Raw genomic sequence first — 26,283 nt, 5'->3', positions numbered from 1 at the left:
AGATAACGGCAAAGTCCAAATATCTATCGCAATCTTGAAATCTTGAACCCCACCTCCGTGATCCTTTGTGCATGGATGTGCTGTCTCAACTCCATCAATCTCCACACCCCAGGCAAACTTGCCCTCCGCCGTCAAAGCTTGCCGCGTGTGGACCTTCGGAACCGCTACTGCGTTCGGCCAGAACGTCATGGTTATTTTTGCGACAAGCGCGCTCAACAGTTCAGCAAAACGTTCTGGCGACTGATAGCAGCGCAGAGATTTGTGGAGAGGCGCAAGAGGTCTGCGACAGAAGCCATTGCGAGTCGTGAAGCCGTGATTGAGGCTCTTCTCCAGGTCTGGGCTCTGCAGCGGCAGAGAGCGCTTGCCTGCTGCAGCATGGTCGATAAGGGCGACCCGCGTAGCACGGGCCAATGACGATAGTGGAAACTCCGTTCGTTGAGTTCCTGCATGCGTTCGCTCTGCGGCAGGAAGCAAATGTCGACGCCGTCTCCAAAATCTCTTGCATCGTGTTTTGACTTGTCTCTTCCTCCAAACTCAGTCTCGAGCACCGAGAACGCTCTCTCCGCCAGCCTTACAGCATTCGGCTTAGACCGCCCTATTATTCGTGTTCCTATTATTTTCCTTGCACAGTTTGGTTGCATAATTGCTTGTCCAATTGCCTGCATATCCACATCGACACCGCCAATCGCGCCGAGCCGCACCCTTCATTCATTGCCAGTTGACTCGATAGCCTTTACACTCACCCAGGTACACATTCACTATGGTTCTCATCGAGAATCAGGAATACCTCTGCGAGGAGGAGAAGCGTCTCAAGGAGGACCGCGAGCGCACTGCTTACTGGAAGCGATGGGGGCCCTATGTTGCCGAAAGGCAGTGGGCTACTGGTCAGTCTCATTACGATGCTCTCTTTAACGTCTGCTAACTTGTGACAGTCCGCGAAGATTACTCGTGAGAACCCCGAATGCTGCTGATGCCTTGACATACTAACAAATCACAAAAGCCATGACGGAGATGCGTGGAGCCGTATGTACCCTCGACTTCGACATCAATGACTATCACTGACTGTTCTCAGACTTCACGCACGATATGGCACGATCGCGCGCCTTCCGCTGGGGTGAGGACGGTATCGCCGGTGTCTCCGATACGCACGGCTTCCAGAACGTTACCTTTGCTTTCTGGAATGGAGAGGAGTATGTCGATACCAATAGTTACTACTATTGACTTGACTGACTTCGACAGTGACTTCCTGAAGGAGCGTCTGTTCGGTCTTTCGAACCCTCAAGGTAACCACGGCGAGTCGCTCAAGGAGGCTCACTTCCATTTGGACAACACACCAACTGTACGTCACTCCTCTGCACTACGTTGCACCGCTAACAAGGTCACAGCACTCGTACATGAAGCTCCTCTACAAGCTGCCCCAGCGCAAATTTCCATATGAAGACCTCATTAAAGAGAACGCAAAGCGCAACAGACTTGAGAAGGAGTACAACATTACCGACACTGGCATCTTCGATGATGACCGCTACTTCGACATCTTCATCGAGACCGCAAAGGAGGCAGACAATCCGGATGAGCTCCTTTTCCGAGTCACCGCATACAACCGCGGTCCAGACGCCGCACCACTTCACATTGTACCCCACGTCTTCTTCAGGAATACATGGGCTTGGGGGCACGAGGATATCAAGAAGAAGCCTTCGATCCAGAAGGTCAGCCCAACCACCGCACAAACGAAACATTACAAGCTTGGAGACCGTTTCTTCCAGCTATCGCCCTCCCCCGGTGTGGGATCAAGCGGTGACGACGTACAACCCGAACTGCTCTTTACCGAAAACGACACCAACTACAACAAGCTGTGGAAGGTCGAGAACAAGACTAGATTCGTGAAGGACGGCATCCACGAGCGTATTGTGAACGAGAAGACCGAAGCTGTCAACCCTGATAACGTTGGTACCAAGTGTGCAGCCTGGTATGCTTTCGATGAGGATGAGGGCGTTCCTCCTGGCGAGTGCGCCGTTGTGCGTTTCAGACTGTCGTTGAGGAATGAAGGCTTCCTCGATGAGGAGCTCTTCGACGACATCATGGAGCAGCGACGCGCCGAGGCAGACGAATTCTACTACCGCATCAGCCCTCTGCCTATGGCCGATGATCTGCGCAACATCCAGCGCCAGGCGTTCTCAGGTATGCTGTGGTGCAAGCAGTACTACCACTTTGTCTGGGACCAGTGGGCGAACGGCGACCCGAACATGCCTCCTCCACCTCCGGACCGAAAAGCGATCCGAAACAAGGAATGGAAGCACATGTACCTGGACGATATTCTGTCTATGCCGGACTCGTGGGAGTATCCTTTCTTTGCTGCTTGGGACAGTGCCTTCCACTGCATTCCGCTTGCAATGATCGATCCCGACTTTGCGAAGAAGCAGTTAGATCTGTTTACTCGCGAATGGTCCATGCATCCCAATGGTCAGCTGCCAGCTTACGAATGGAACTTCGGCGACGTCAATCCTCCAGTTCACGCCTGGTCGCTCTTCCGAGTCTTCAAAATTGAGCGCAAGATGTACGGACGTGAGGACTTCGACTGCCTCGAGCGTGTGTTCCAGAAGTTGTTATTAAACTTCACTTGGTGGGTCAACCGCAAAGACGCTGACGGCAAGAATATCTTCGAGGGTGGTTTCCTGGGACTCGACAACATTGGCATCTTCAACCGATCCGATCCTCTGCCCACCGGTGGTGTCTTGGAGCAAGCCGACAGCACAGGCTGGATGGGCTTCTATTGTTTGAACATGCTGAACATCTGTTTGGAACTTGCCAAGCGTCGTCGTATCTACGAAGACATGGCCTCGAAGTTCTTCGAGCACTTCATCATGATCAGTGATGCTATGCAGTACCGCACCGGCGGCGAGTCGAAACCGCTTTGGAACGAGGAGGACGGATTTTACTACGACGCTATCTCCTGGGGTGGTCCTTGGAGCCACCAGATGCCTGTCCGCTCTCTGGTCGGTCTCATCCCTCTTTACGCCACATTGACTCTGGAACCGGAAGTCATCAACAGACTGCCCAACTTCAAGAAGCGGGTTGAATGGTTCATTCACAACCGCCCGGAGACCGCTCAGCGCAACATTGCATCGATGAAGAAGCGTGGGCAAGGAGACCGCATGCTGTTGTCTCTTGTCAGCGAGGACCGTCTCAAGCGCATCATGCAGCGCATGCTTGACGAGGATGAGTTCTTTGCCGACCACGGTATCCGATCACTGTCGAAATACCACAAGAATCACCCGTACTCAATGGATGTCAACGGCCAACGTTACCAAGTTAGCTACCTCCCTGGTGACTCAGACAGCGGCCTTTTCGGTGGCAACAGTAACTGGCGTGGACCAATCTGGCTGGCAGTCAACTTCCTGCTTATCGAGTCTTGCCAGCGATTCCACTTGTACTACGGCAACAACTTGACGGTCGAGTGTCCCGTGGGCTCTGGTGAGTATATGCATCTGGGCCACGTTGCCGAAGAGATTCAGCATCGTCTCCAGCATCTGTTCGCCCGTGGCGATGACGGTAGAAGAGCCATCAACGACGGCAACCAAATGCTGGACTACGACCCGAACTGGAAAGACTACATGTGGTTCCATGAGTTCTTCGATGGTGACACTGGACGTGGTTTGGGAGCGACTCATCAGTGCGGCTGGACCGGCTTGATCGCGAAGATGATCCACGACACCGGGTAAGTTTGTTCCTTTTTTGACGATCAGAGCAGGACTAACATTGTACAGTATGACATGCCGACTGCCACAAACACCACGTACACCAACTGCTGCCGCCGCGCACTACTTCGACGATGTTCTTAGCACTGGACCTCGACCGAAGAAGCCCTCCAACCTCCGCCGATCCTCGACAACTCGTAGTATTGGGTTCCGTAGCGACTACGAGACTAGCATCAACGGCGACGATGAGGACCCGATCAGCCCAGTCAGGCGGAACAACTCGGTCGGCTACCTTGACGAAGACGCTATCAAGGCCAAGCAGGAGATCCAGGACAGGTTCAACCACTACGTCAGCGGCCAGCTTGAGCGTGTCAAGACTGGCATGCAAGACTACGAACCGGATGAGTTTGAGACGTCGGTGGATGGCACAGACGAGCGACCGAGGGGCAGGCAAGGCCCCAAGGCCAAGTCAAATGGTCACAAGGAGCGCCAGGACTACTTCGAGCAGGACGAGTACTTCAGCAGATGATCGAGCTGATTGTGCAGGCATAGTTTTGTTTGGTGGAGCGGCAACAGTTGTAATGGACAGCACCTCATATATCCCTAGACCCTAGAGTAGATCTCAACAACACACCAACTTCTCACTTCTTATACTTTTGTCAAATTGTGCAACCTTGAACATACAGTGCGGTGTGTTTTGGTTGCAAGTGAGCTCCACGTGCTTGCGTCATTGGTCCGAGTGTCCGGGCAGTCGCGATGGAGATCAGATTAGGGTCCATTTGCCAAACACCAAAACAGTCCCCACACAGTCCAGGCCAGCGTCACTCAGGTACACAACACCACGCCTTTCTTTTCGTCCCTTCTTTTGCTCTCGATTGCTTCTGAAACACTCCTTATACCTACTTGAGCCTATTCCAACCGCAAACTGTATGTGCCTGCAGTCTTGCAGTTCTACCCCTCATTGTCTCCTGGCTAACTAAATGCGATGACAGACGGTACACGACACCGTTGACCTATATACCTCACGATACAAGCGCGATCGCCATGTCAGGCTTCATAACCACAATGTTCGTCTCTTCCCCATACAGTATTCAGTTTCCCGCGAAACCCCCGGCCCGTCTCCCCCATATCCACGTTTGTCCAGAGCCAGAGCTGCATGAACCTCCGGATGGACATGCTCGACTACCAGGAACGATGCATAGCCGGAGGAATATTGATACAAGATCTGGGCCTTGCGACGAGAAGAGCGTGCTCACAAGCCTTGCGATGCCGAAAGAGACATATAAGAGTCCACTACAGAGGCTGTGAGAGGCGTTACGGCTGCCGCAATCTGGCAATGCGCTTACGAAGGCGTTGGTTGAAGATAGAGCTCCTGATGCGCGAGGTCGACAACCACCAAAAACCAACCCCTCAAACAACCCCTCAAACAGCCAGTCCGCTAGGATAGTCCCATGCGCCCGCCCGCCGACTACTCGTATAGCGTATAGCCTCTTTCCTGGCAGCAGCAACGCGACCACCCCGAACAACCCTACAAGCAGCACAGCTCTGGACTCTGGACAGCAATATTTCGCGCCGAAGGACTGCAGCAATGTGAAACCGGCACCTAGACCATTACCAGACGCGCCACGCAACAACGGTTATTTTGCGAGCCCTCGCTTACTTTCTTCTCTTTTTAGTAACCCGCGCACTCGTGCGCCGTTCAAGCCACAGAAGTCGAATCGAGGCACAAGCAGCTGGCAGCTGAAGCAGTATGCGGAGGCGACACTCGGCAGCGGCAGTCTGAGGAAGGCTGTCAAGCTGCCTGAGGGCGAGGACAAGGACGAATGGCTGGCTGTCAACAGTGAGCATCATGAGCACAACTACTGGGGGATGAGCTGACATGCATGACAGTTGTCGACTTCTACAATCAGATCAACCTGCTCTATGGGTCCATCACCGAGTTCTGCTCGCCGCAGAGCTGTCCTGAGATGAAGGCGACAGACGAGTAGGTCAACAAACGATTTCTCCATGATCACCTTCTAACGCTTTTCAGATTCGAGTACCTCTGGCAAGACAGCGAAAACTATAAGCGACCCACCAAGATGCCTGCGCCCGAGTACATCGAGCACCTGATGGCATGGGTGCAGTCTAACGTCGATAACGAGCAGATGTTCCCCAGCCGTATCGGTGTGCCATTCCCGAAAACCTTCCCGTCGCTCATTCGCAACATGTTCAAGCGCCTGTACCGCGTCTATGCACACATCTACTGCCACCACTACCCCGTCATCATCGAGCTCGGTCTTGAGCCCCACCTCAACACGAGCTTCAAGCACTACGTGCTGTTCATTGACGAGCATGGTTTGACAAACGGCAGCAAGGACTTCTGGGGGCCTTTGGGTGATCTTGTGGACAGCATGTTGAGGAGCGACTAGATGTCTTGCCTTGAAACAGGGTGCAGTCTTGGGTCAGGAGCACCCAAGGTAATTGTTGAGTCCATTTCGGTTTAGTGGGATGCAATCAGCAACCACAGCATGGGGCAGGCTTACGGCGTTGGGGAAATTGGGACATGCATGTACAGAGGGATATCCAGAGCATTTCTTCCACGATGTACGAGTATCACGGACGACGAATCGAACAGCGTGGCGTTTTTGTCGCTCAAGCTACGCTTTGCAGTGCTCGCGAGATGTGATCACCTATCGCCTTGCATATGCACTCGAGGCGCTTTGAAGAGGCATATCATTCGATCCCCTGCATGAGCTCGCCGAACTGGGGCCTGTGTAACGGCTTTGGGGCTGCCACGCGAGTGGGCGGCCGTTGCACAGCGTTTGCTTTTCTCCGGTGTCAGGCGAAGAGAGACTGACAGATCAGCGGAGCATACAGATGCTGTGCTCTGTGTCTACTTATGTTGCATCGCTAGATCCTTCGTCCGCCGAGAAGTATCCTGGTAGTCGGCGACGTGAGTACGAGCAAGAAGGACCGAAAAGCCCGAGATTACAAAGGATGAGCAGGTGTGTGGAAGTCTTCGAGCAACAGCAGTAGCCCCGAAGACGTGTAGATACTGAATGGAGACTGCTATGTAAGGTCTTGGGTCTGTGGTTTCTGTGTTGATGTTGATACCATGCGGGCGTCCACAGCAAGCCGCTCCGGCGATCATGTTTCCTTCTTTCTCTGAACTCAACTTCAGCTCCTCCAGACCAACGACACATAAGCTCTGGAGCGCATTCCACTTGCTCGCCATCAACCACAATCATTGCCGACACGTAACGCGAAAGCTTCGAAGTCTGATCACCGGCGTCGGCGTCTCTACACAGTCGGCGAGGTATAGATAACACATCTCCGCAAAATTATGCGAGGAGCTCCACAATCACGTGATCTTCGCATATGAAACGCATCGCACAACGGCGACAGCGCCCGTCATCAGCCTTCCAGGTATCGCGTATAATGTCACCCACCAACAGCCCAGCGTCGGCGACGTCCCACTTGAAAACGCCACCACGCGCGAACCACGTCCAGGGTGCACACTAGGCTCGAAGGGGGCGTGTGATAGACGCACTAACCCTTTCATATCTTGCGGGTAGTCGTGACTCGGGTCAAATTGCACTTCCTGCTCAAGTTCGCCGACTACAGGACGAAATGATTGCTGCGATTGGCGAAGGGGAGTCTGAAAGGGAGCCCGCCGACGAGCGTAAGAGATAGCTCCCGCTTTTAGTAGAGGTATCACTAGATGAGTAAGTGGTCTGAAAAGCTGTTGGCGGCGAGTCTAGTACGCTACAAGGTCTTGTGGTATTTCTTTCACCTGCCACCCCGTCTTTGCGCTTCTCTGTTTGGACGCCAGCAATAGTAATGTCAAGAGGAGGTGCAGAAACCTGGAGGTAACCCGGATGTTTACTCCCGTCGAAACTACGATTGGCGCTGTGCTGCTGCACAAAGCGACCAGCAACCTCCTCTATCAGAATGGCAACATCTTGGGTCTCTCTGGCTTTCTGGGGCGGTTGGTGACTGCGCCAAGCGTGGAGATACTGGCTTTCTTTACAGGCATGGCAGCGAGTTATCCGCTACTCAGCTCTCTGGTCCCAGAGGTGGTTACAAGATATCCTTCGATGCCGATCACGTTGCAGACTATCTTGTTCACCACAAGTGTTGCAGCTCTGATAGGCTGGAGTACTAAGGTGCGTGAACCCATCAAGGTCAATCGAGGACAAGGGTCTGATCAAATTTAGGCATCAAATGGCTGCACATCTGGACACATGCTCTGTGGTCTCTCTAGACTCAGTGGACGTTCCACTGTAGCGACTGCGACCTTCTTCACCGTGGCATTGATCACACACCACCTTGTACATCCCAGTCTCTACACCGAGGCGTGTCCCGGCGACGTACCATGCTACACGCCTGTCTTTCCGTCTCCACCAACAACTTTAGCACTCGGACTTCTTACCAGCAGTGCCATCCTCGCCGCTCAAACGATACCGCACTTTATCGCCGAAGCAACATCATCGCACGCTGCCAACACTAAGACCTCCTCGGACCCTCAAGATGCAGCACGCACAGCAACACAATTCTTCAGCGGCCTCCTCTTCGCCCTCGGTCTCCAAATCTCCGGCATGGCCCACCCCGCAAAAGTCACATCCTTCCTCTCCTTCCCCGTCATACACGCATGGGACCCATCTCTCGCCCTCGTGGTCCTTTTCGGCGTGCTTCCCAACATTGTCTCCATACAACGGAAAGGCTTCGCCAAGCCACCGGCTTTTGCGAAGATGTTCGAGCTCCCGACTAAGACCATCAAGGATGTGGATGTTAAGTTTGTGGCTGGTGCGGCGGCGTTTGGTGTGGGATGGGGGCTTACAGGGACGTGTCCTGGGCCTGCGGTGCTGAGGGCTTTCGCGCAGCCGGTTTGGGGCGTGTTATGGTTGGGTGGATTTTGGGTGGGGAGACGAGTCGGCGGAGCATGAGTTGGATGCTGCATGTTACGGAGAAGACACGACGTTTTAGTTCAGAGCTACCCTGTTTGTACCAATGAATTGGATTCCGATCGCACCTTAGGCTTCACCTTCCCACTTTCACCATCTGCGCTTGCTTTGTAAATGGTATGGTGCATCTCAATTATGAGACTAGCCACGGAAGCGCCTGCCTGAAAATTGGAGACTGCCACAGGATATTCCCATGATTTCAACGGGATCCTTGCCTTTAGGCGTGGTTGCCTGCGTGCACAGGCAGCCTGACGAAGTACCGCAAATATGAACGCTCTTCGCCCACAGGCAGTGTCTCGCGCATTCTCATGTCTCCAAGCTTACCTCTCTCGCTTCTCTCGTCCTCCATCTTCACTTACACGTGTATTGCCAATCGTCACCCGAAGAAACTTCTGGTCCTGCCATTGCTCACAGACGCAAAGTTGTTTGACAGCCATACTGCAACCGCTCTTGTCTCTGCTACCAGCCAATTGTCTCTTTTCTCTACCTTCACATACTCTCCATACGTTTCATTGCCTGAGGCCCGTGAGTATTTGGTTCACATAACCCCTCAGCAACGTCCCTGGAACTCCTCCAACCCTGAAGTGAAAGGACAAACCCCGTCTGCGCTAGTTGCGTCAGACCTTCGCGCCATACGATACAAATATCGCTCCTTGCCCTGCGCGTTACTTTATCGTCTCGCGCCAAAACGATATCAACTGTCACACAGGCGCGCCTACAAACCCATGTCACAGTACACCACAAACTGAACATCGAAATCTTCCCTCGCCTCCAACACCACTATGGCGAAAGCCTACGTGATCTGCGGTGGTGATGAAGCCAGCGGCGAACAAATGCTCGAAACTCCCTGTCAGCAACACTGTCTGCACGAATGATGTGGGCAGTTTCTTCGAGTGCGCTACCGAGAACGAGAGCCTCTACCCACCTAAGTGCTGCGGTCAAATCTTCCTACTCGATTTATACGAGAGTCATATTCCCTTTGACGTACAGTGGGCGTTTCAGATGAAGGAGCAAGGGGAGTACTCCGTATTGGCTAAGTACATCTTCATGATCGACTTCCACTTCCATGCTAACGGGTGTAGGTACCGTGTCTACTGCGCCAATCCAGCTTGCTCAGAGTTCCTCAGCCCGGCAACACATGTGAAGGATCCGTCTACCAATGTCGGCTACACCATTTGCCAGGACGATGTGTGCGGGAAGCTCACATGCACGTCCTGCAAGATACTGCTGAACGGCATTGAAGGTCACACTTGCGACCAAAACGAAGATTACAAGAAGTTCAAACATACAGCTACGGAGAAGGGCTTCCAAGAGTGTCCGATCTGCGCCTCCACCGTCGAGCTGACCGAGGCGTGCAATCACATCAAGTACGTTGACCACTACCACATTGCTGTGTGCGCTAACCATCAATAGCTGCGAGTGCGGTGCCGAATTCTGCTACATCTGCGGCGAGCAGTGGCAAGGGATGCAAGGCTGCTCACACTACGGCCCCGCGATTTACGACGAAGAGGGCTACAACCAGGATGGGTACCACCGAACCACAGGCCTCAATCGCGAGGGCCGCCCATGTCGCGAGCAGGCTGGGACAAACCGTGTGGAAGATGGCGAGGAGGATGATGATCCCGATACGAACCACCCGGTCTTGCAGTATGTTGAGCCTGGCGTCCGCACAACGTTTGCAGCGCTTCTGCATGAAGAGCGTGAGATGTTCTTGGTCAACCTCCAGATCCAACTCTTTGAGGAGCGCGGCATCAACTTTGGGGATCGTGGAGAAGATGATGAGGAGAGCGACAGTGATGGCGAGGAAGACGGTGCGAGCGACAGAGAAGACAGCGGGGATGCCAACTCTATAGACGACCGCAATCGCGACGAAGGTTCAGGCGAAGCTAGTGAACATGAAGAGGAGGATGGCGCTGAGCAGAACGACAACGCACGCACGGGTACGAACGTAGCAAAAGCCGCTGATTTCGAAGCAGCTGATGCCGCCATGGCCGAAGCGATGCAGACTGCCGAAGATGTGTTGAATTCTGAGGCTATGGTCGCAGAGCAAGACTCCGAGGTCAATGTGGGTTATGCCGACCATGAAGCCGAGGAGCTGTAGAAGAAGCCACGGCCATAGCCAGGCATTCTGAATGGCTGGCGGTACGCTTCGAATGGCGCAGCATCACATTGCTTCTGAACTGGTTCCACGTAAAAAGATCTGTGGTGCTCTCGAACTTCTGGAGGCTAGTAATCCAAGCATTGCGCAGATCACCAACATATCCTTGCTTCTCTCACGGGTGAGCAGCTCTTCCAATCACGACAATACTGGACAGGACGAGAATGGTGGGTCTTCATCAGCAACAAGCCCAGATGATGATCAACCATCGGCTCCCATGGACGTTGACCCAACAACGGGCAAGGAGGAGCGTCCAGCTTGGAAAGGACCACCAGGAGGACGGCCGGTCGACGAAGAGTTGTGATCAAGGTCGTGGTTTGACCATGGGCTAGATTAGTGATATACCAAAACCATATAGGGCGGAGATCTCAAGTTACGCGACTACGCTTTGAGCTGAACGACAGCGTGTGAGGGGAATCACTATGGTACAGAGGAGGTGGATCTCGAGAGTCAATTGCAAGATAACAGATGATAGATGTCTGGAAATGAATGTCAGTTTGTAAAGTCTATGTCGTACCGTTGTCGATTCTCGCGCAGTTCTTGGTGTCTACGTGAGTTATGGATGGTGGGTGGTAGATGATGGGCGGGGCATGAGGTATAAAGGAAAAATGTTGCGGTATCGGATGGTCCGTACAGTGTCTATCTATACCCCTGATCAGCCACCCTGGACTAGTGTGTTACAGGTCAGGTATATAGTCGTCTCCTCATAGCTAGACAGCAATACAGCGCAGTATTCCATTGACCCGATAGTCCTATGTTATCGTTTACCGTAGCTATCAGTATTCTACAGCGGTCCGCACCGCTACAAAAAAGAATGAGAGAAACCACTGATTCGATGTGCTCTGAACTATCGAGAGCTGGGAGCAAGGCAGCAACGCCGACCAAGGGCATCCAGAGCCATGTTGATAACATGGTCGAAGCAAAAGACAAAAAACATACAACAGCGGGTATTCGCTAGTGGTCACCCACCTAACTACTAATCCGCCGGTACGTTGCTTAAATAGGGCTGAGCGAACGGGAAGCCTTGCTTTCAACGTCCTATGGTCGTATGTGGAAGGTAGAGCTCTCGTTCTTGTAAATGTATTCAGTATTTATCTTAGCCATGGTAATCCACCTTGACAGGGATCGCTTACTGTGAGAGGGGGCCAGCTGGGGATACAAACTGCTCTGAGATGGATGAATTGGTGGAAAGAAGGTTCAGGCTTGTTAGAGATAAGGGTGTAGGAGAGACCAAGTATGGGAATACCACAAGTGATAGAAAGGATAGATGATGAAGAAGGGATCAAGTGTAGGGATACCACAAAGGATCAGTGAGGAGTGAGTTGAGGAATGAGGTGCTGAAGTGAATTGAATTGCAAGCATAAGTAAGAACTATCTAGAGGTGGGAAGAAGGAGGTTCATGTATATAGATGGGTGACTAGCTAAAGTGGGATACAAGATGACGATGCAAGTGATGATGCAAGCAATGATACAATCAATGATGCAAGCTGACAAATGGCAGGGTCATGGGAGCCTTACTAAAAGGACTGGGAGGGTTGTTGTTGGCTGCAAGCCGTGTCAGGATGACAATCTGGTTACATATGCAAAGGTGTAGGTGCTTGTATTTGTTGCCTGCAAAGAGGAATCTGATGATATCTTTGGTTACTGCAACGGGAGCAAGTGGTTTAGGGCATGCAAATGTTAATACAAGACCTTGTGGGATGAGGTCCTTTGTGACAAAACTGATGATCTCCTGATTTTGCACTGCAGTGTATTGGTAATGCATGTGGATCTTGATGGCACGCTTCAGACTGTTGATGTGAGGCATACAGCTCAGCCCCGCTGCGTTACACTGACCAAAAAGGCACAGTACTGCTGTAGACAGCAGGTACCGGGAGCTGAACAGTATATACCCGTGATAGTTGAAGCGGTTAACGAGGGTTGTATCGGTGATAGATTCTTCCAAGAGACCGTTACATGTTTGAGCTAACCATTCAAGGAAGAGCTTGATCTAGTACGGCCTCTGTCAAATGTTGCTCAGCTATTGTTTTCTCTAGGATGTTTTCTGAGAAGCTTAACATTTAGTCAGGGCTCTCTCAATATCTTCAAAGCTGAGAGGTTGTGGTGCATTCTCTTGGCGAGCACGCTTCTTACAACCCTCAAGATTCATAAGCCTGGCCAATTTACACATGTTTTTGGTCTTCTAGTGCGACAGTGCCGAGTGAATCAGTGCTTTAAGTGCCAACACTACGGCCACATAGGAACCCAGTGCAAGGCAACAATCGCATGCAGTTACTGTGTGCAGGAGCACGAGACTCGTGACTGCCCGTCAAAGATCGACCGGAATGTAGTACCCAGGAAATGTGCCGCCTGCTGAGGCGAGCTCGAAGCGTGGAGCTACCAATGCCCCACCAGAAAAGAGGAGAGGGCAAAGGCGAGGGCTGCATACTATGTACGACCGTACTACCATCTGGTCACGGAGGTAGGAAGGATGATCCCACCGGAGGTACCAGCCACCATTATCAGTAGGTGTTTCACGAGTAGCAGACTACGTGTGTCAGAGTTCAGTGAAGAACTGTACGCAAAGGGAAGAATTTGAAGATTGTACTGAGGTTGTATTGGGTGAAGCTACGGACAGTATGTATATGTGAGTAGCTGTAAACAACGCTAGTGTGACGTGGCAGTCACTCTCATGACAGGTGAGGTACGACAGGCAGGAGCACCCCAAACCGTGACAACGTGTCTTAGGTTTGGGTATTCATGAGCTTGTATGTTTACTTGTTATTAAGTCGATACGCTCCTTTCTGCATTGAGAGCTGTTCGCTAGCGGTCCGTTGCAGTGCTTGCCAGCGGTCCGTTGCAGTGTCTACCAGCGGCCCGTTGCAGTGTTTTCCAACGGCCCGCTGCACTGATAGTCCAGCTCATTCGGTTAGTTCGGTTTGCTTCACTGCTATCCCCTTCTACTATATAGTCCCGATCGATCCTCGCCATAGCAATACAGACCAATCAATACTCTCAACCCTTTCACAAGAGCCCGAAAAATATGGCTACGTCTCTTTCATAGTACCGGCAATGAGTGTGATAAGTTTTGTCGGGCTGTGCACCTTGCTGGTCTAACCGCACTCTGATACGTGCGACCTGAGATTGTGTAACTGTCGCAGTACAGTAAGAGGTGTGTCACAGTCCAGTAAGAGGTCATGTTACAGTACTGTATGAGGTTGAGTAAAAGAACCGACTGGACCAGACTCCTTCAAATAGTAACAGTAACATAACAGCTTCACAGTCAACTCTTCTTTCCGTTCATTCACAGTATATAAACACACAGCTTGAGTTCAATACAATTTCAGTGAACCTCAATATCCATTGCCAGTATCACTTGTCTTCTGTACCGAAACAGTAACAGCCATCATCTTCCTGTCTCTTCATATACATTTAAAAGTGCCCTCGAAGATTTCGTCGGATACCAGTAGCAGTTAGTGATAGATGTAACGGCGTGGGCCGCTGTAGAATGCTGATAGTGTGGAAAGGTTGAGATGTTGATTGATTCTTTTAGCTATTGGCTGGAATCGATCGGGACTATATAGTAGAAGGGGATAGCAGTGAAGGGTTGGGGAAGCAAACCGAGCTAACCGAATGAGCTGGACAATCAGTGCAGCGGACCGCTAGCAAACAGATGGCGATCGGTGGATATCTTCACTCCCTCCGACAGATAGCTACGGTAAACGATAACGTAGGACTATCGGGTCGATGGAATACTGCGCTGAGTTGCTATCTAGTGAGGAGAAGACGACTATATACTGACTCTGGAACGTGCTAATCCAAAACAGTCTAAACAAGGGTAATAAGGTCTCGTATGGACCGACTAATACCGCAACATTAGAGAACAGCAAATGTGTCCCAACAGATAGTGACCGTTGTTATTGGTATTATCAGGTTTCGAGATCGAACGAATCACCCTGCCGTAGGCACCCGGTGTTCCAGAATGCTTCTCTCAATTGCCAACGGGTGCAGATCAGGCGCATGATGTCGTTTACGTTTCTCCCCCATCGGCTTTGTTCCGCAAGCATGCAAATCTTCAGAACCTTTGAGTTACTGACCCACTCAAAGAGAGTTTCTATGGCTTCCTTCCACTGTCCCTTGGCCAAGTCACTATCGTTTCGCAGCCATCTGTCGACTCTATCAATCACTAGGTAGAATTGTTCGTCGGGATGAGATCTGCCCCACCGATCCAGGAGCTCCGTAGCAACGTGGAGAATATGTTCTTTCGACAATGCTCCAGTTACACTCCTTGTTTGAACCAAATGCTTGTGTTCAGCAAAGAAGTCCATATCCCATTCTAGGATTTCGCATATAATGTATGACATCATGCTACAAGGAGTGTCCCGAACATTCTCAACCGCATAGAAAATGACTTTGCGATCCTCTTGTCTCGTGCTCGAAGCAAACTCGGACATAGCAAGCGACAGCCAAAGCGAGTTTGTAGAATCAGCATCTGGATGGTTGAGTGCCAAAATATAGAGTATTCCGCCACAAATACTATCGCGCCAGCTCTTGTACTCTCGATGCACCTGGAGAACACTCAAGTTGCCTGGCTGCATTGTGTCGTACGTATCGCTATCAGCAATCACTAGGCTTTGCGCCTCTTCTTCCAGAGCTCGAAGGCGAGTATCCACTTCGCCCTTATTTGAACATTCGAGCTGATGTCGCGTCAAGTTGCACATGTGCTGCCATTCAGAGCGTCGCTCCGCTTTGATATGTCAGCATGAATCAGGAATTTGAAGTGCTTCGAGATCTTACTTTCTTGATTCCTTGTTATGGCTTCCAAGTTGATCTTTGTCTCTATCGTCTGCGCGTGCAAGAGTTTTGTCGCTTCCACTTCGAGCCTTTTCACGCTGGTATTCAGCTTGTCTAAACCGGGTTGGGTACTGTATTTTGCCGGTCGCAATCCTTTCAACCATCTCCCTGCTTGTTCTTAGTATATTAAACATGCATGAAGGATTGGAACACTTACGGGCGGAGCAGCCAGTATAGTACTTCCAGGTATCTATACAGAAACGGAAGATATCCTTGTATATTTCTAATATAGCTACTGCGAGAGCTGGACGGGCTGGACAAAGGTAAATGTTTTGCCATTCGACGAGATCTTGCAGATATCTCGTCGCATGCTCGAGGTATAGAGAGATGAGGTTCTCACGATCGTCTTTGTTCCTTACGATCTGGTGAAGTTAGCATCTTCAATCCAAGTGAACATTAAAGCGATGAAAGGTGATCTCAGACCATCAATAGCACAGAAACAACCCCGTACCCAAGCGACCCTCCCTTTGGATGTATCCCTTTTGCCAACTCCGCTATCCCGGTATAGCACTCCAAGAACTCAGAAAACTTAACACAAGCGTGCTGCAAGCGCACCTTTATCTTAGAGGTTTTGGAACGTGGTTGACACGTATAGTCATGACTTTGAGTACAAACGTCCGCCACGAAAGATTCCAGATCTGTCCTGTCTCTTATCTCCCGAATTCTATGGATGTCTTGTGCACTAAATTCCTTCTTGATCTCTTCCCACATATGGCCCAGAAACTCGTCGTATTGATTGGTCATCGTGGAGGTTGCGAAATCAAGTTGATAGGTATCGCAACTTTAGAAGTCAGCTCAGCAATCAAGACCTTAAACCTTCGTGACAATTATACAAGGCTGTGTATAGATGATGCATAACCTCGCCGCTCGAAGCGCTAGACCGGTCCGGCCAGTTTCTTTTGGTGGTGGCTCAGCACGGCGCGTAGAGATCTGCATATCTTATGATAGGTCAGAAAACCACTGTGAGCCTTGTCATGACAGCAGGGTATGCATGTATCTCTGCATCCCTGTAATATGATAGCATCCCGGCCGTAACAGCTCACCGGTTGAATCGCTTAACTTGTGTTTGGACGGTCAGCCACTGGGAAGGCCACTTGTTGGCAATAAGCGTCGCTCTCAGCCTATCGTCACAACCACAGCTGCAGGTATGGAATTGTTGAAGTATTGACATCCTGTACCGTTTCACCGGTTGTACTTGTGGAAAGCTTGTGATTGGAATGATATACTACTCATAAGGCGCATATGGACATAAGAATTCTCGAAAGAAACCTGCAGTTGATTCCCTACTTGGTCGAAATACTTTCATCTCTGCGCCCTGTGTAATAATCAGCACAGAGTCCGTCAATGTCAGCCTCTCCGGAAGAGCATGCCCAGTTTCTGCTATACCACGCTTACATACTTAGTTAAACTATCGCGGATGCTATTGCAAGCCATGGAAATCGATGTGTGTCTGTCACGTCTTTTATGCACATCGGTACTAAAATAGCACACAGACTGTCAACAGACAATCCCAAAATATCGACGCGGATGATGAGCGCTTCCAGAAGATCATCAATACTCGTGCAAGTCAACTTCGAACCGATTCTTTGAACTTTTCTGACGTTCCATCAGAGTATCACTCATGAGAACCCAAAATGCAATCTCTCCACAGTCCTGGATAGATCCACCGGCTCAACGGAGCAGACGTATGCGGAACCTGAAGCTGAACCATCCCTACACATACATAACGTCCGAGACGGATCCATTCCAGCCCTCTGTCCAGCAGTATCGGCTAAAGACAGTATTAGCAGATCCATGTACCTGGATTTCGAGAAGGATGAATCTGGAAAATACAGACCACATGACAGCACACGACCTATGGATGATAGGGAGTATCAGTACAAAGACCCACCCTACATTCACACTACATATTGGAGCAAGAATCAAGATGGTTCCATTCGCAGCAGAGAAAACACACTTCTTGAAATCAGATCGAAGTCACTTCTTGATCTGATGACAAGCGTCATGTGGAACATGATAGAGCATGAGAGAGCTTCAATATGGAAGAAGCTTCCTGTCGTGGTGCAAACAACCAACAAACTACTACTACATTGCTTCGAAGACCTCGATCAAGTCTCTAAAGCACGTGAAAACCGGGATCAAGCAGCTCGACAGGTCCTGCGACAACTCTTGAACGATGTCCAGTACATTGAGTCGGATTTCGTTCGAGCACAAGACTCTCTGAGAAACGAGCAAGCATTACGATACGACGACGTTTGGTTCCTCTTCAAACCTGGATCATACATAGTAGGCTGGCCGTTCGAGGAGAGCCCGCAAATCTTTGTGGTCCACAGGCATAATTTCCGGGATGATACCTTCACTGTCGTATGCTGGGCCTATGGCTGGGACGGCAATGATTTGGTACGACTCTACTACGAGTTTACAATTCGAAGCTACCAAGGTGTTAAATCGGTCACCGATCTTCCTTGCTATCCTGTGGAGTTGTTTTCGGACCCAGAGAAACTGCGAGAACAATTGATTGAGAGAGGGAAGGAGTTCTGGAGGTACTGCAGTGTTACACAACCGATGCCACTGTACCAGTCTTCCAGTTTTTTTTCTATCCCTGCCAATCTCTTCGACGATGTCCACAGGGATCTCTCTGGAAGGTTCACTTTGGAATTTAGCAAGCAGCCCATGGAGATATACACAAGCAGGGACCGTCCTCACGAGATCATCATTGATGCTGCAATGTGTAGACGATATTCTCCGAGTTCTTATCACCGTCTTGGGATGATGAGATCCATGCCTGTCAAGCCATGCGACTGCGCATTATGTGGTCTGCATGAATTGCGCATACCTTTCGAAGAGTCATTCAAAACGGGCAATTTGGATGTTGGCAAACATATCAACGTCTACGCTCTCCTCCCTCCCCGACTACACGGATACCTCATCAGCCGCAAAGAATGGGGTCAGGTTCTCATTGGTACAGTCACTCGGTATCAAGAAGAGCATCCTGGTGCCGCCTGGAATAATCTTTCTCTTACGAAGCAGGACAAAGTCAACATAAACGCAATGGTGTCTGCTTACTTCAAACGTGAGGCCAATGAAAACAGCCGTGCTGCAAACATTCAGGATCCTACACCAGGTAAAGGAGAGGGTTTAGTCATATTACTACATGGTACGTCGAGCGAAGTTTGGGTCCATAATCACGGATGATAATATCGTATCAGGGGTTCCAGGAGTCGGAAAAACAATGACTGCAGAAACCCTGGCAAGATCTTTACAACGTCGAATGTTACGAATTGATGCGTCCGATTTCGAACACAACAACGCAGGTCAGGTCAGTGAAGTCTTCAAGCGCTACTTCCATATGGCATCTTCATGGGGTGCATTGTTACTTCTGTAAGCCCCTCTGACGCTTCTCGTCCGACCTATCCGCTAACATGACATAGGGATGAGGCAGATGTGTTCCTACAGGTTCGCAAGCGTGCAGAACTCGCACAGAACGCACTCGTATCCGTTCTCCTGAGAGAGTTAGAGTACTTTCGTGGGGTGCTGATCATGACTACAAATCGTATCGTTTCAGTAGATTACGCCGTGCAATCCCGCATTCATTACGCAGTGCGATTTCGCGAGCTTCGCGAAGATGCGGTTGTGCAGATATGGGAAAACTTTCGCGAACAGCTGAATGACGCGAACTGCACCGAGGAAGAGCGTGCGAGTATTGACGAATGGTTTAAATACTCTAAAACCACGTTGATAAACGCGAAGTTCACAGGAAGGGACATTCGAAATGTGTTCATGTGCGCTCAGTTGCTTGGATATCCTATGGTAACGCGAGAAAACCTTATGAGAGCAGTGGAATCAACCACTTCCTTCCGCTCGGACTTGGACAAGACGAACTCAAGAATTGCAAATCAGAACACTATCACTGACGAATGATCGGTTGTGGGTACATTGGCTAGGTCAGAGCTGTTCAAATTGTGTCGGGGAGCGTGAAGAGTACGCATGTGCGGAAATATTGAAGGATTGAACTGAGGTTGTATTGGGTGAAGCTAAGGACAGTATATATAGGTGAGTAGCTGTAAACAACGCTAGTGTGACGTGGCAGTCACTCTCATGGCACGTGATGTACAACAGGCAGGAGCATCCTAAACCGTGACAAATTGCGTATGTACGTATGTCGCTGTAGAAGAACTTTGTAAATCTTCTGATAAACTCTGGTTCAAATGCTAGGTTATATCACCTTGATGGATTAGAATCTTTGCTGAAAAACTCGTCTCATCCGTCCTGACCAGAATGCAACTAAACCTGGCCTGTGAGGCTATGAACCAAACTAGTGAACGAACGAAAGGACGCACATCGACAGGACCGCACCTGAATCAAGTTCTTGATAACACTATGGCAGCCCTTCAAGGACGAAGTGGTCTAGGTAGCAGACAGCAAGGGGAGACTTTTCACAGCGGAGTTGCAAGCCCCCTACATCCTCTCCCTATGTCAATCAAACGCCGTGATGTGCTGACAGACAGATCTGCGTCTCTCTCACCATGACAAGATACGGCGGTAGATCCATCTTTCTGTTAACGCTCGTTCGGTCCTTCCCGTTGCTATCACTGCATCTTATACTGCCGCCGGCGCTGTCGTCATCGCTGCCACCGTCGTTGTCGCCGCCGCTTTCGCTATAGCCTCCGGCAGTATAACTGTGGCGGCGTGGGGCGCTGTACTATACTGATAGCTACGGTAAACGATAACGTAGGACTATCGGGTTGATGGAATACTGCGCTGAATTGCTATCTAGCTAGGAGGAGACGATATATACTGTGCCTGGAACGTGCTAGTCCATAACAGTCCAACCAAGGGCAATCGGGTCTTGTACGGACCGATTGATACCACAACACCCCCCCCCCCCAGCTGCCGTGAGCAACAAAGCTGAACTATACTTGTCAGTACCATCCTGTGAGTCCTGCTGGATCTGGTATCTTAGCGTCCTGTGAACGTCCTACAACGTAACGTTCTACACTCTCCAGACCAAGCTGTTCCACAAACTTGTGATGTTTCTGTCGTACTAAAGTCTTTGTGAGTCCGTCTGCTGGCATGTCTGCAGTTTGACACCAGAAAACGTGTAGACGGTTGTGCTGTACCTCCTGCCTGATCCACAGCTGATGAGTATCAACGTGGCGTAGCTTTGTGTGTAGTCTGTCCTCCTGTTTTGTGACTATGTGTTGAAGTGAGTGGATTGTGTTGATTGATCTTAAGAGCTATTGGCTAGAATCGATTGAGACTATATAGTAGAAGGGGATAGCAGTGAAGGGTTGGGGAAGCAAACCGAGCTAACCGAATGAGCTGGACAATCAGTGCAGTGGACCGTCAGCAAACACTGCAACGGACCGCTAGCAAACAGATGGCGATCGGTGGATATCTTCACTCCCTCTGACACTATGCCTACAGTCTGTTCATTGTCACAGTAGATGACAGGTCTCACATCTGGGCTGAATGTGTTTGAACACTCTGTTCCACCACTCCATCTCTCCTCCTGCTACTGACAGGGCTACCAGCTCTGCTTCTGTGGTAGACTTTGTGACTGATCATTGACGTGTTGCCTTCCAATCGATACACATTCCGTACAGCTTGAACAGGTATTCGTACGAGCTCTGTCAGGACTCCCCATCGTCAGCAAATGCTGCATCAGAAGCTCTGTAGAATGTTGACGGGTCGTTGAATTGGTTGATGTACGTTGTGTTGTTCCTTGATCGTTTACACGCTCCGATAGCAAGGTATTTGGTACCGATCAGGTATCTCCACACATGCCTTACAGTTGCTAGATGCTTCTGTCCAGGGTTCTGTAGGTGGCGTGCTGAGACTGCGTGTGCTCCTGACACATCAGGTCTTGTGAAGGTCGATATATAGGCCAGTGACCCTAGTAGCTGCTGGTACACTTATTGTCACCCCTGCTTTCGAGACAGACAGATCATATCTGTACTCCTCATTGCAATCAACCCCTATCAGAATCCTGTTACCGTATTCATCCCCGAGAACCAATAGAATAGTGCTTACGAGCTTTGCTTAAAGTACGACATCAACAGGAATGTACGATCAGAAGGTGGGGGCCAACGAAACATTGTAGTCAACAGCATGATTTTGTTGGAGGTTGGCATGCCGTAAAGCATATAGACCAGAAGCTTGTTTTCAGTTTGGTGTTTATGCAACGGCAGGTAGAAGCCGGGCTACAGGAAACAAAAAAAAACATACGACAGCGGGGATTCGCTAGTGGTCACCCACCTAACTACTAATCCGCCGGTATGTTGCTTAAATAGGGCTGAGCGAACGGGAAGCCTTGCTTTCAACATCCTATGGTCGTATGTGAAATATTAATTGCATAACATCCACTATAATGTACATCAAAATTGGTTTTAATTTGCGTCAAGGACTTGGAGAGCGCGAAATAGACTGCGTGACGTCATGAGCGTTCCTGACCTTAAAGCCGGGAGCTTCGATGATGATTAATGAACGAACAGCAAGAGTGGGGAACGCATTTGACTACAATAATGGCGACTCCCATTTGTTCTCATTTCACGATCACTTGACAAAAGCTCAATCAACATGTCTTACAGCAGAACTGGCGTTGTTACTGGTGCGAATAAGGTACCTTGTTCGTCCCATCTATCGACACAACTGACACTTTTAGGGCGTTGGCCTCGCGATAGTCCGCCAACTGGCACTCCAGTACCCGAAGTCGCCTATCAACAATGGTCCCTTCCTTATCTATCTCACAGCCCGTGACAAAGGCAGGGGAGAAGCTGCAGTGAAGCAGCTCGAGCAGGACTCGCAATTGAAGCAAGCGAAAGCACTGAAAGCGGACGGCGGTCTTGCTGAGATCAAGTACCATCACCTAGATATCACAGACGAATCGAGTATCAAAGATCTCGCAAAGCACCTAAAGGATTCGCACACCGAGGGGATCGACTTTGTCATCAACAACGCCGGCATCGCTCTAAACGGCTTCGGTACCTTCCCTCCCAAAGACACACGAGCTTGCATCCACTGACAGCGCTAGACTCAAACATCGTCAAAGAAACTCTCCACTCAAACTACTACAACACCCTCCTCGCCTCCCACACCTTCCTTCCCCTCCTCAAACCCACTGGTCGCATCGTAAATGTCGCTTCCTCCTCTGGCGCGCTGTCCAAATACTCGCCCTCCATCCGGCAGCGCTTCCTCTCCGCCGAATTCGAGGACGATGTGACGGCCATCATGCGCGACTTCGCGTCCGCCGTGGAGCAAGGGCGGGAGAAAGAGGCCGGGTTTCCGAGCGCGGCGTATGCGGTCAGCAAGGCGGGGTGTATTGGGGGTACGAAAGCGTTGGCGAGAAGGGAGAAGGAGGCTGGGAGTAAGAGGCTGATTAACGCGTGTTGTCCGGGCTATGTGAATACGGATATGACGAAGGGGAATGGGACGAAGACCCCGGATGCGGGCGCGCAGACGCCGGTGTTGTTGGCGATGATGGATATTGGAGGTAAAACAGAGGAGTTTTGGAGGGATGAGAGGGTTATTGAGTGGTAGAGAGGATCCAAGAGAACGGTCACGATGTCAAACGACGGAAAGCAAGGAGTAGCTCATTTCTTCGGGGTTATAATGTACTGATACTGTCACCCTGCAGGACACTGGTCTCTCTGGGCATGCTCATTTGATCCGTGTCGGTTCCTCCACCGTCTCTGTTCCGGCCTTGCAACTAGTCCTCATCGACAATGATGGCGTTGTCTGCGTTGCTACCCTCTGGGACAAATACAGCTCCGGCATCAACAGTGTGTCCGTGGCCATCTCCAACCGTCCCTCTGTGCTGGCGTACGAGGTTGACAAGTTGCTCAGTCTCAGTCAGATCTTCAATGAAGACAGGACGCGAGCAGTACTGCCACAATTCCTCCTCAGAAAACATAAGGAACTGAGCACGTAGCAGTATCTACATGCGCGAAGGATGGTATACCCTGTACGTTCCGTTTCCATCTTGAGAAATAGCAATTTCTTCGCCAGTGGGCGTCGACTCGATGCCTGGAAGCCAGCTGGTGTTTGTGCGAAAGAGAACGAAGCCAGCGTTCCTGCCTTTCATGTCCAAGTCCCAGGGCATCTTCTTGAGAACTGAGTCCTTCTTGCTCTAACCGCATTCAGGACAATAAGGCTTCTGGTGGGCCACGTACCAATGCCCGTATGCATGACTGTTTCTGCACATTCATGCACCCTCGTCTTCACGAGAATTCCAGAAGAAGAGGAAGAAGCACACATGTGAAGGTAGCAGCGCAAGTACGGCACCCTGCGCAGCAGTAGCAACTCAGAGTACCATGAAAGGCAACGAGTCTCGCTCTTCATCAGACGCTGGTGTGCGCGACTGTTTCTTACCTGATGGCTCGTTCAATTGAGAAATTTGGCAGTAACGAGCTGCGGCGCCAATATGCACCACCGCAACAAGAAAATATTTCTGACAGCCAATGTCCGCTGTCCAAAAAGCTCCGCAAACAAGATGACATGGTCGAAGGGTACATTTCGCTCTATCGCTCAATATGTGAAATCAACAAACCAGGGTGCGCCATACTGAATAGACAGTATCGCACACTATCGCATCTCCTGCTGCCCATCTGTGCCCTCTACCTCCTCGCCCTTGACCCATACGCTCTTCATCGCCTGGCTCAGGATCTGCATACCTTCCTCGATCTCAGCCTCGGTGATCGTCAGAGGAGGCACAAATCGCAGTGTGTTGGTACCGCAAGTGATGATGAGCAACCCACGCTCACGAGCAGCTGTAAGGATCTCCGTAGGATCAGCGTTGAGCTGGAGACCAAGAATCAGACCCTTGCCGCGGACCTCGTTGATCTGAGTCGGATACTGCTGGCGCAGGGCATCGAAGTGCTTGCGGAATGTTTGCTCCTTTGCTGGAATGGCGTCCAGGATCTCAGGCGATGAGAGACGAGACAGGACGTAGGACGCCACGCGGCTGCCGAGCGGGTTACCACCGAATGTTGTGCCGTGGTCGCCGGTCTTGATGTGGTCGCAGACGAAGTCGTTGACGATGGTAGCACCGATGGGGAAGCCGTTGCCGAGGGCCTTGGCCGTGGTGACGATGTCTGGGTGAGCCTCCTTGGGGAACATGGCGTGTGCCCAGAAGGTACCTGTACGGCCAAGACCGCTTTGAATCTCATCGTATATCAAGACAGCGCCGACTTCTGTGCAGCGCTTACGGAGGGCGAGTAGGAATTCAGGCGTTGCGACGTTGATGCCTCCCTCTCCTTGGATGGGCTCGATGATGACACCGCATGTCGATTCTGTGACCAGGCTGTTGATGCCCTCGATGTCGTTGTATGTTCCGTACTTGAAGCCTGGGACCATGGGAGAGAAGGGCGCCTGGTATTTGGGGTTCGGTGTGGCGCTCAAGCTTCCCATAGTCCTGCCGTGAAAGGAGTTGTGGAAGGAGACAATCTCATGCTTGCTGCCATCTGGCTGCAGAGACTTGCCGGTCTTGCGCGCGAACTTGATAGCAGCCTCGTTGGCCTCAGAACCGCTGTTGCAGATGAATGTCTTGGTTGCGCTGGCAAAGCCGCCGGTCGCGTGTGTGAGCTGGATGAGCTGTTTCGAGAGGAGGCCGGTGTGAGGGTTGTGGTAGAGGTTGGAGGTGTGCATCAGCTGCTTGGCCTACAAAATAGTCGGTAGCTATTCAAACATTCGTTAAGGGTGGTCATTTGTACCTGCTGAGCAATGACCTCCGCAACACCAGCATCGCAATGCCCGAGAGCGTTGACCGCAATACCAGCCGTGAAGTCTAGGTACTTCCTGTTCTCAACATCCCACATATAGCAACCCTCGCCCTTCTCGAACATCGGCGGAGGGCGGACATAAGTCGGGACCATGTACGGTAACTGCTGGTCAACGAGGCCGGCGGTTTTTGAGCCCGCTGGAGGGTCCGGGGTCGCCAATGTCGAGTCGCGCTGTTTGAAATTAGCGATTGAAGCTGTTCACACATGGCCCGAAGACCCATACAGCTATCGAGTCCTTAACATCCTGAGGCAGACTTGAGCCCTGCACCGCTGCCGCTGCCGACGAAGCAAACCGAGTTGGAACGCAATTCACACGGGGCGCACGCAGCGAAGCGCACACCCGCCTAGAAACAATCCGAAATGCCATTGTATATGCTGGGTATCTTACAAGCGAAAAGAACGTAAGAAGAAACTGTCAATGAGGCATTTGCAGGGCATGAGTCTGAATTTCCTTATCGATAGAGCTTGGGCCGAAGCCGGAGGTTCAGCCGAATGACGGTAGCAGTTTGCGACAGGATCACCAACATTGCCATTATCGTGCGATGCATCGATTATGTCTCCATCTAATAAGGGCATCTGAATCCGGCCACTTGTGGGTGAGTTGCAAGTAATAGAAGGACGTGAGTAATGTTGAGAAGTTGGTGAATAGAGCAGCACACCCCCACTAAGGGCAGTGTGATCCTTACAGATACAAATTACAATATATATATAACATTCAATCAATTTATCATCAAGAGCAACTAGCTTCCTTGGTGTAGTCGGTTATCACGTCGGTCTCATATCTCGTCGAGTATGACTGTTCCAAGAACAGAAATCCGAAGGCCGCCAGTTCGAATCTGGCAGGGAGCAATTTTTTTTGTGCTCACACTGTC

At 50.8% G+C, this 26,283-nt stretch overlaps 8 protein-coding genes and 1 non-coding gene across 9 annotated transcripts; 7 read left to right on the top strand and 2 right to left on the bottom strand.

Moving 5' to 3' along the window:
• Window positions 1–505: 505 nt before the first annotated feature.
• Window positions 506–4,327, top strand: BU25DRAFT_388720 (uncharacterized protein). Its single transcript, XM_033704488.1, has 7 exons — window positions 506–884; window positions 933–948; window positions 1,001–1,023; window positions 1,073–1,190; window positions 1,240–1,339; window positions 1,386–3,715; window positions 3,765–4,327. The coding sequence occupies exons 1-7, from the start codon at window positions 761–763 to the stop codon at window positions 4,222–4,224; spliced, it is 3,171 nt and encodes a 1,056-aa protein (XP_033563787.1). The 5' UTR covers window positions 506–760; the 3' UTR covers window positions 4,225–4,327.
• A 160-nt stretch (window positions 4,328–4,487) lies between these two features.
• BU25DRAFT_408863 (maintenance of ploidy protein MOB2) lies at window positions 4,488–6,316 on the top strand. Its single transcript, XM_033705920.1, has 5 exons — window positions 4,488–4,622; window positions 4,688–4,762; window positions 5,372–5,535; window positions 5,586–5,679; window positions 5,728–6,316. The coding sequence occupies exons 2-5, from the start codon at window positions 4,740–4,742 to the stop codon at window positions 6,104–6,106; spliced, it is 660 nt and encodes a 219-aa protein (XP_033563786.1). The 5' UTR covers window positions 4,488–4,622; window positions 4,688–4,739; the 3' UTR covers window positions 6,107–6,316.
• A 1,239-nt stretch (window positions 6,317–7,555) lies between these two features.
• On the top strand, window positions 7,556–8,623 carry BU25DRAFT_429862 (YeeE/YedE family integral membrane protein-like protein; the record flags this gene model as incomplete). The annotated part of the gene is made up of 2 exons (XM_033708571.1): window positions 7,556–7,843; window positions 7,895–8,623. The coding sequence occupies 2 exons, from the start codon at window positions 7,556–7,558 to the stop codon at window positions 8,621–8,623; spliced, it is 1,017 nt and encodes a 338-aa protein (XP_033563785.1).
• An 879-nt stretch (window positions 8,624–9,502) lies between these two features.
• BU25DRAFT_318935 (uncharacterized protein) lies at window positions 9,503–10,541 on the top strand (the record flags this gene model as incomplete). Its single annotated transcript, XM_033702230.1, has 3 exons — window positions 9,503–9,678; window positions 9,724–10,008; window positions 10,055–10,541. Coding segments are annotated over 3 exons (948 nt in total), but the record flags the coding sequence as incomplete, so codon positions are not given.
• Window positions 10,542–14,306: 3,765 nt separating this feature from the next.
• On the bottom strand, window positions 14,307–16,498 carry BU25DRAFT_408859 (uncharacterized protein). The gene is made up of 4 exons (XM_033705919.1): window positions 16,188–16,498; window positions 15,790–15,994; window positions 15,576–15,740; window positions 14,307–15,525 (listed from the first exon to the last, which is right to left on the bottom strand). The coding sequence occupies exons 1-4, from the start codon at window positions 16,374–16,376 to the stop codon at window positions 14,708–14,710; spliced, it is 1,377 nt and encodes a 458-aa protein (XP_033563783.1). The 5' UTR covers window positions 16,377–16,498; the 3' UTR covers window positions 14,307–14,707.
• A 627-nt stretch (window positions 16,499–17,125) lies between these two features.
• On the top strand, window positions 17,126–19,850 carry BU25DRAFT_447049 (P-loop containing nucleoside triphosphate hydrolase protein). Its single transcript, XM_033709524.1, has 4 exons — window positions 17,126–17,194; window positions 17,244–18,789; window positions 18,842–19,013; window positions 19,064–19,850. The coding sequence occupies exons 2-4, from the start codon at window positions 17,427–17,429 to the stop codon at window positions 19,551–19,553; spliced, it is 2,025 nt and encodes a 674-aa protein (XP_033563782.1). The 5' UTR covers window positions 17,126–17,194; window positions 17,244–17,426; the 3' UTR covers window positions 19,554–19,850.
• A 2,281-nt stretch (window positions 19,851–22,131) lies between these two features.
• Window positions 22,132–23,286, top strand: BU25DRAFT_363727 (carbonyl reductase). The gene is made up of 3 exons (XM_033703764.1): window positions 22,132–22,253; window positions 22,297–22,615; window positions 22,666–23,286. Exons 1-3 carry the CDS (start codon window positions 22,212–22,214, stop codon window positions 23,169–23,171), a joined length of 867 nt encoding a protein of 288 aa, XP_033563781.1. The 5' UTR covers window positions 22,132–22,211; the 3' UTR covers window positions 23,172–23,286.
• An 811-nt stretch (window positions 23,287–24,097) lies between these two features.
• Window positions 24,098–25,802, bottom strand: BU25DRAFT_388709 (acetylornithine aminotransferas-like protein). Its single transcript, XM_033704487.1, has 3 exons — window positions 25,635–25,802; window positions 25,343–25,582; window positions 24,098–25,289 (listed from the first exon to the last, which is right to left on the bottom strand). The coding sequence occupies exons 1-3, from the start codon at window positions 25,776–25,778 to the stop codon at window positions 24,216–24,218; spliced, it is 1,458 nt and encodes a 485-aa protein (XP_033563780.1). The 5' UTR covers window positions 25,779–25,802; the 3' UTR covers window positions 24,098–24,215.
• Window positions 25,803–26,154: 352 nt separating this feature from the next.
• On the top strand, window positions 26,155–26,260 carry BU25DRAFT_t48. The gene has a single exon. It is a non-coding gene; the product is annotated as a tRNA-Met (tRNA).
• Window positions 26,261–26,283: the final 23 nt, after the last annotated feature.

Source organism: Macroventuria anomochaeta (genome assembly GCF_010093625.1).
Source record: "Macroventuria anomochaeta strain CBS 525.71 unplaced genomic scaffold BU25scaffold_9, whole genome shotgun sequence".
Lineage (NCBI taxonomy): Eukaryota > Fungi > Ascomycota > Dothideomycetes > Pleosporales > Didymellaceae > Macroventuria > Macroventuria anomochaeta.
Note: the sequence above shows the minus strand (reverse complement) of the source record. Positions and strands in the feature narration are given on the sequence as shown.

Coding starts and splice junctions, on each gene's coding strand:
- BU25DRAFT_388720 (XM_033704488.1), top strand. CDS start 761: ATGGTTCTCATCGAGAATCAGGAATACCTCTGCGAGGAGGAGAAGCGT. Junction 1,024..1,072: donor TGACGGAGATGCGTGGAGCC/GTATGTACCCTC, acceptor GACTGTTCTCAG/ACTTCACGCACGATATGGCA. Junction 1,340..1,385: donor ATTTGGACAACACACCAACT/GTACGTCACTCC, acceptor ACAAGGTCACAG/CACTCGTACATGAAGCTCCT.
- BU25DRAFT_408863 (XM_033705920.1), top strand. CDS start 4,740: ATGTCAGGCTTCATAACCACAAT. Junction 4,763..5,371: donor TCAGGCTTCATAACCACAAT/GTTCGTCTCTTC, acceptor TTCTCTTTTTAG/TAACCCGCGCACTCGTGCGC. Junction 5,536..5,585: donor CGAATGGCTGGCTGTCAACA/GTGAGCATCATG, acceptor CATGCATGACAG/TTGTCGACTTCTACAATCAG.
- BU25DRAFT_408859 (XM_033705919.1), bottom strand. CDS start 16,376: ATGACCAATCAATACGACGAGTTTCTGGGCCATATGTGGGAAGAGATC. Junction 15,995..16,187: donor CCAAAACCTCTAAGATAAAG/GTGCGCTTGCAG, acceptor TAACTTCACCAG/ATCGTAAGGAACAAAGACGA. Junction 15,741..15,789: donor CTATACTGGCTGCTCCGCCC/GTAAGTGTTCCA, acceptor AAGAACAAGCAG/GGAGATGGTTGAAAGGATTG.
- BU25DRAFT_447049 (XM_033709524.1), top strand. CDS start 17,427: ATGTACCTGGATTTCGAGAAGGATGAATCTGGAAAATACAGACCACAT. Junction 18,790..18,841: donor TTTAGTCATATTACTACATG/GTACGTCGAGCG, acceptor ATATCGTATCAG/GGGTTCCAGGAGTCGGAAAA. Junction 19,014..19,063: donor TGGGGTGCATTGTTACTTCT/GTAAGCCCCTCT, acceptor AACATGACATAG/GGATGAGGCAGATGTGTTCC.
- BU25DRAFT_363727 (XM_033703764.1), top strand. CDS start 22,212: ATGTCTTACAGCAGAACTGGCGTTGTTACTGGTGCGAATAAG. Junction 22,254..22,296: donor TTGTTACTGGTGCGAATAAG/GTACCTTGTTCG, acceptor TGACACTTTTAG/GGCGTTGGCCTCGCGATAGT. Junction 22,616..22,665: donor CATCGCTCTAAACGGCTTCG/GTACCTTCCCTC, acceptor TGACAGCGCTAG/ACTCAAACATCGTCAAAGAA.
- BU25DRAFT_388709 (XM_033704487.1), bottom strand. CDS start 25,778: ATGGCATTTCGGATTGTTTCTAGGCGGGTGTGCGCTTCGCTGCGTGCG. Junction 25,583..25,634: donor ATGTTAAGGACTCGATAGCT/GTATGGGTCTTC, acceptor AATTTCAAACAG/CGCGACTCGACATTGGCGAC. Junction 25,290..25,342: donor CGGAGGTCATTGCTCAGCAG/GTACAAATGACC, acceptor ACTATTTTGTAG/GCCAAGCAGCTGATGCACAC.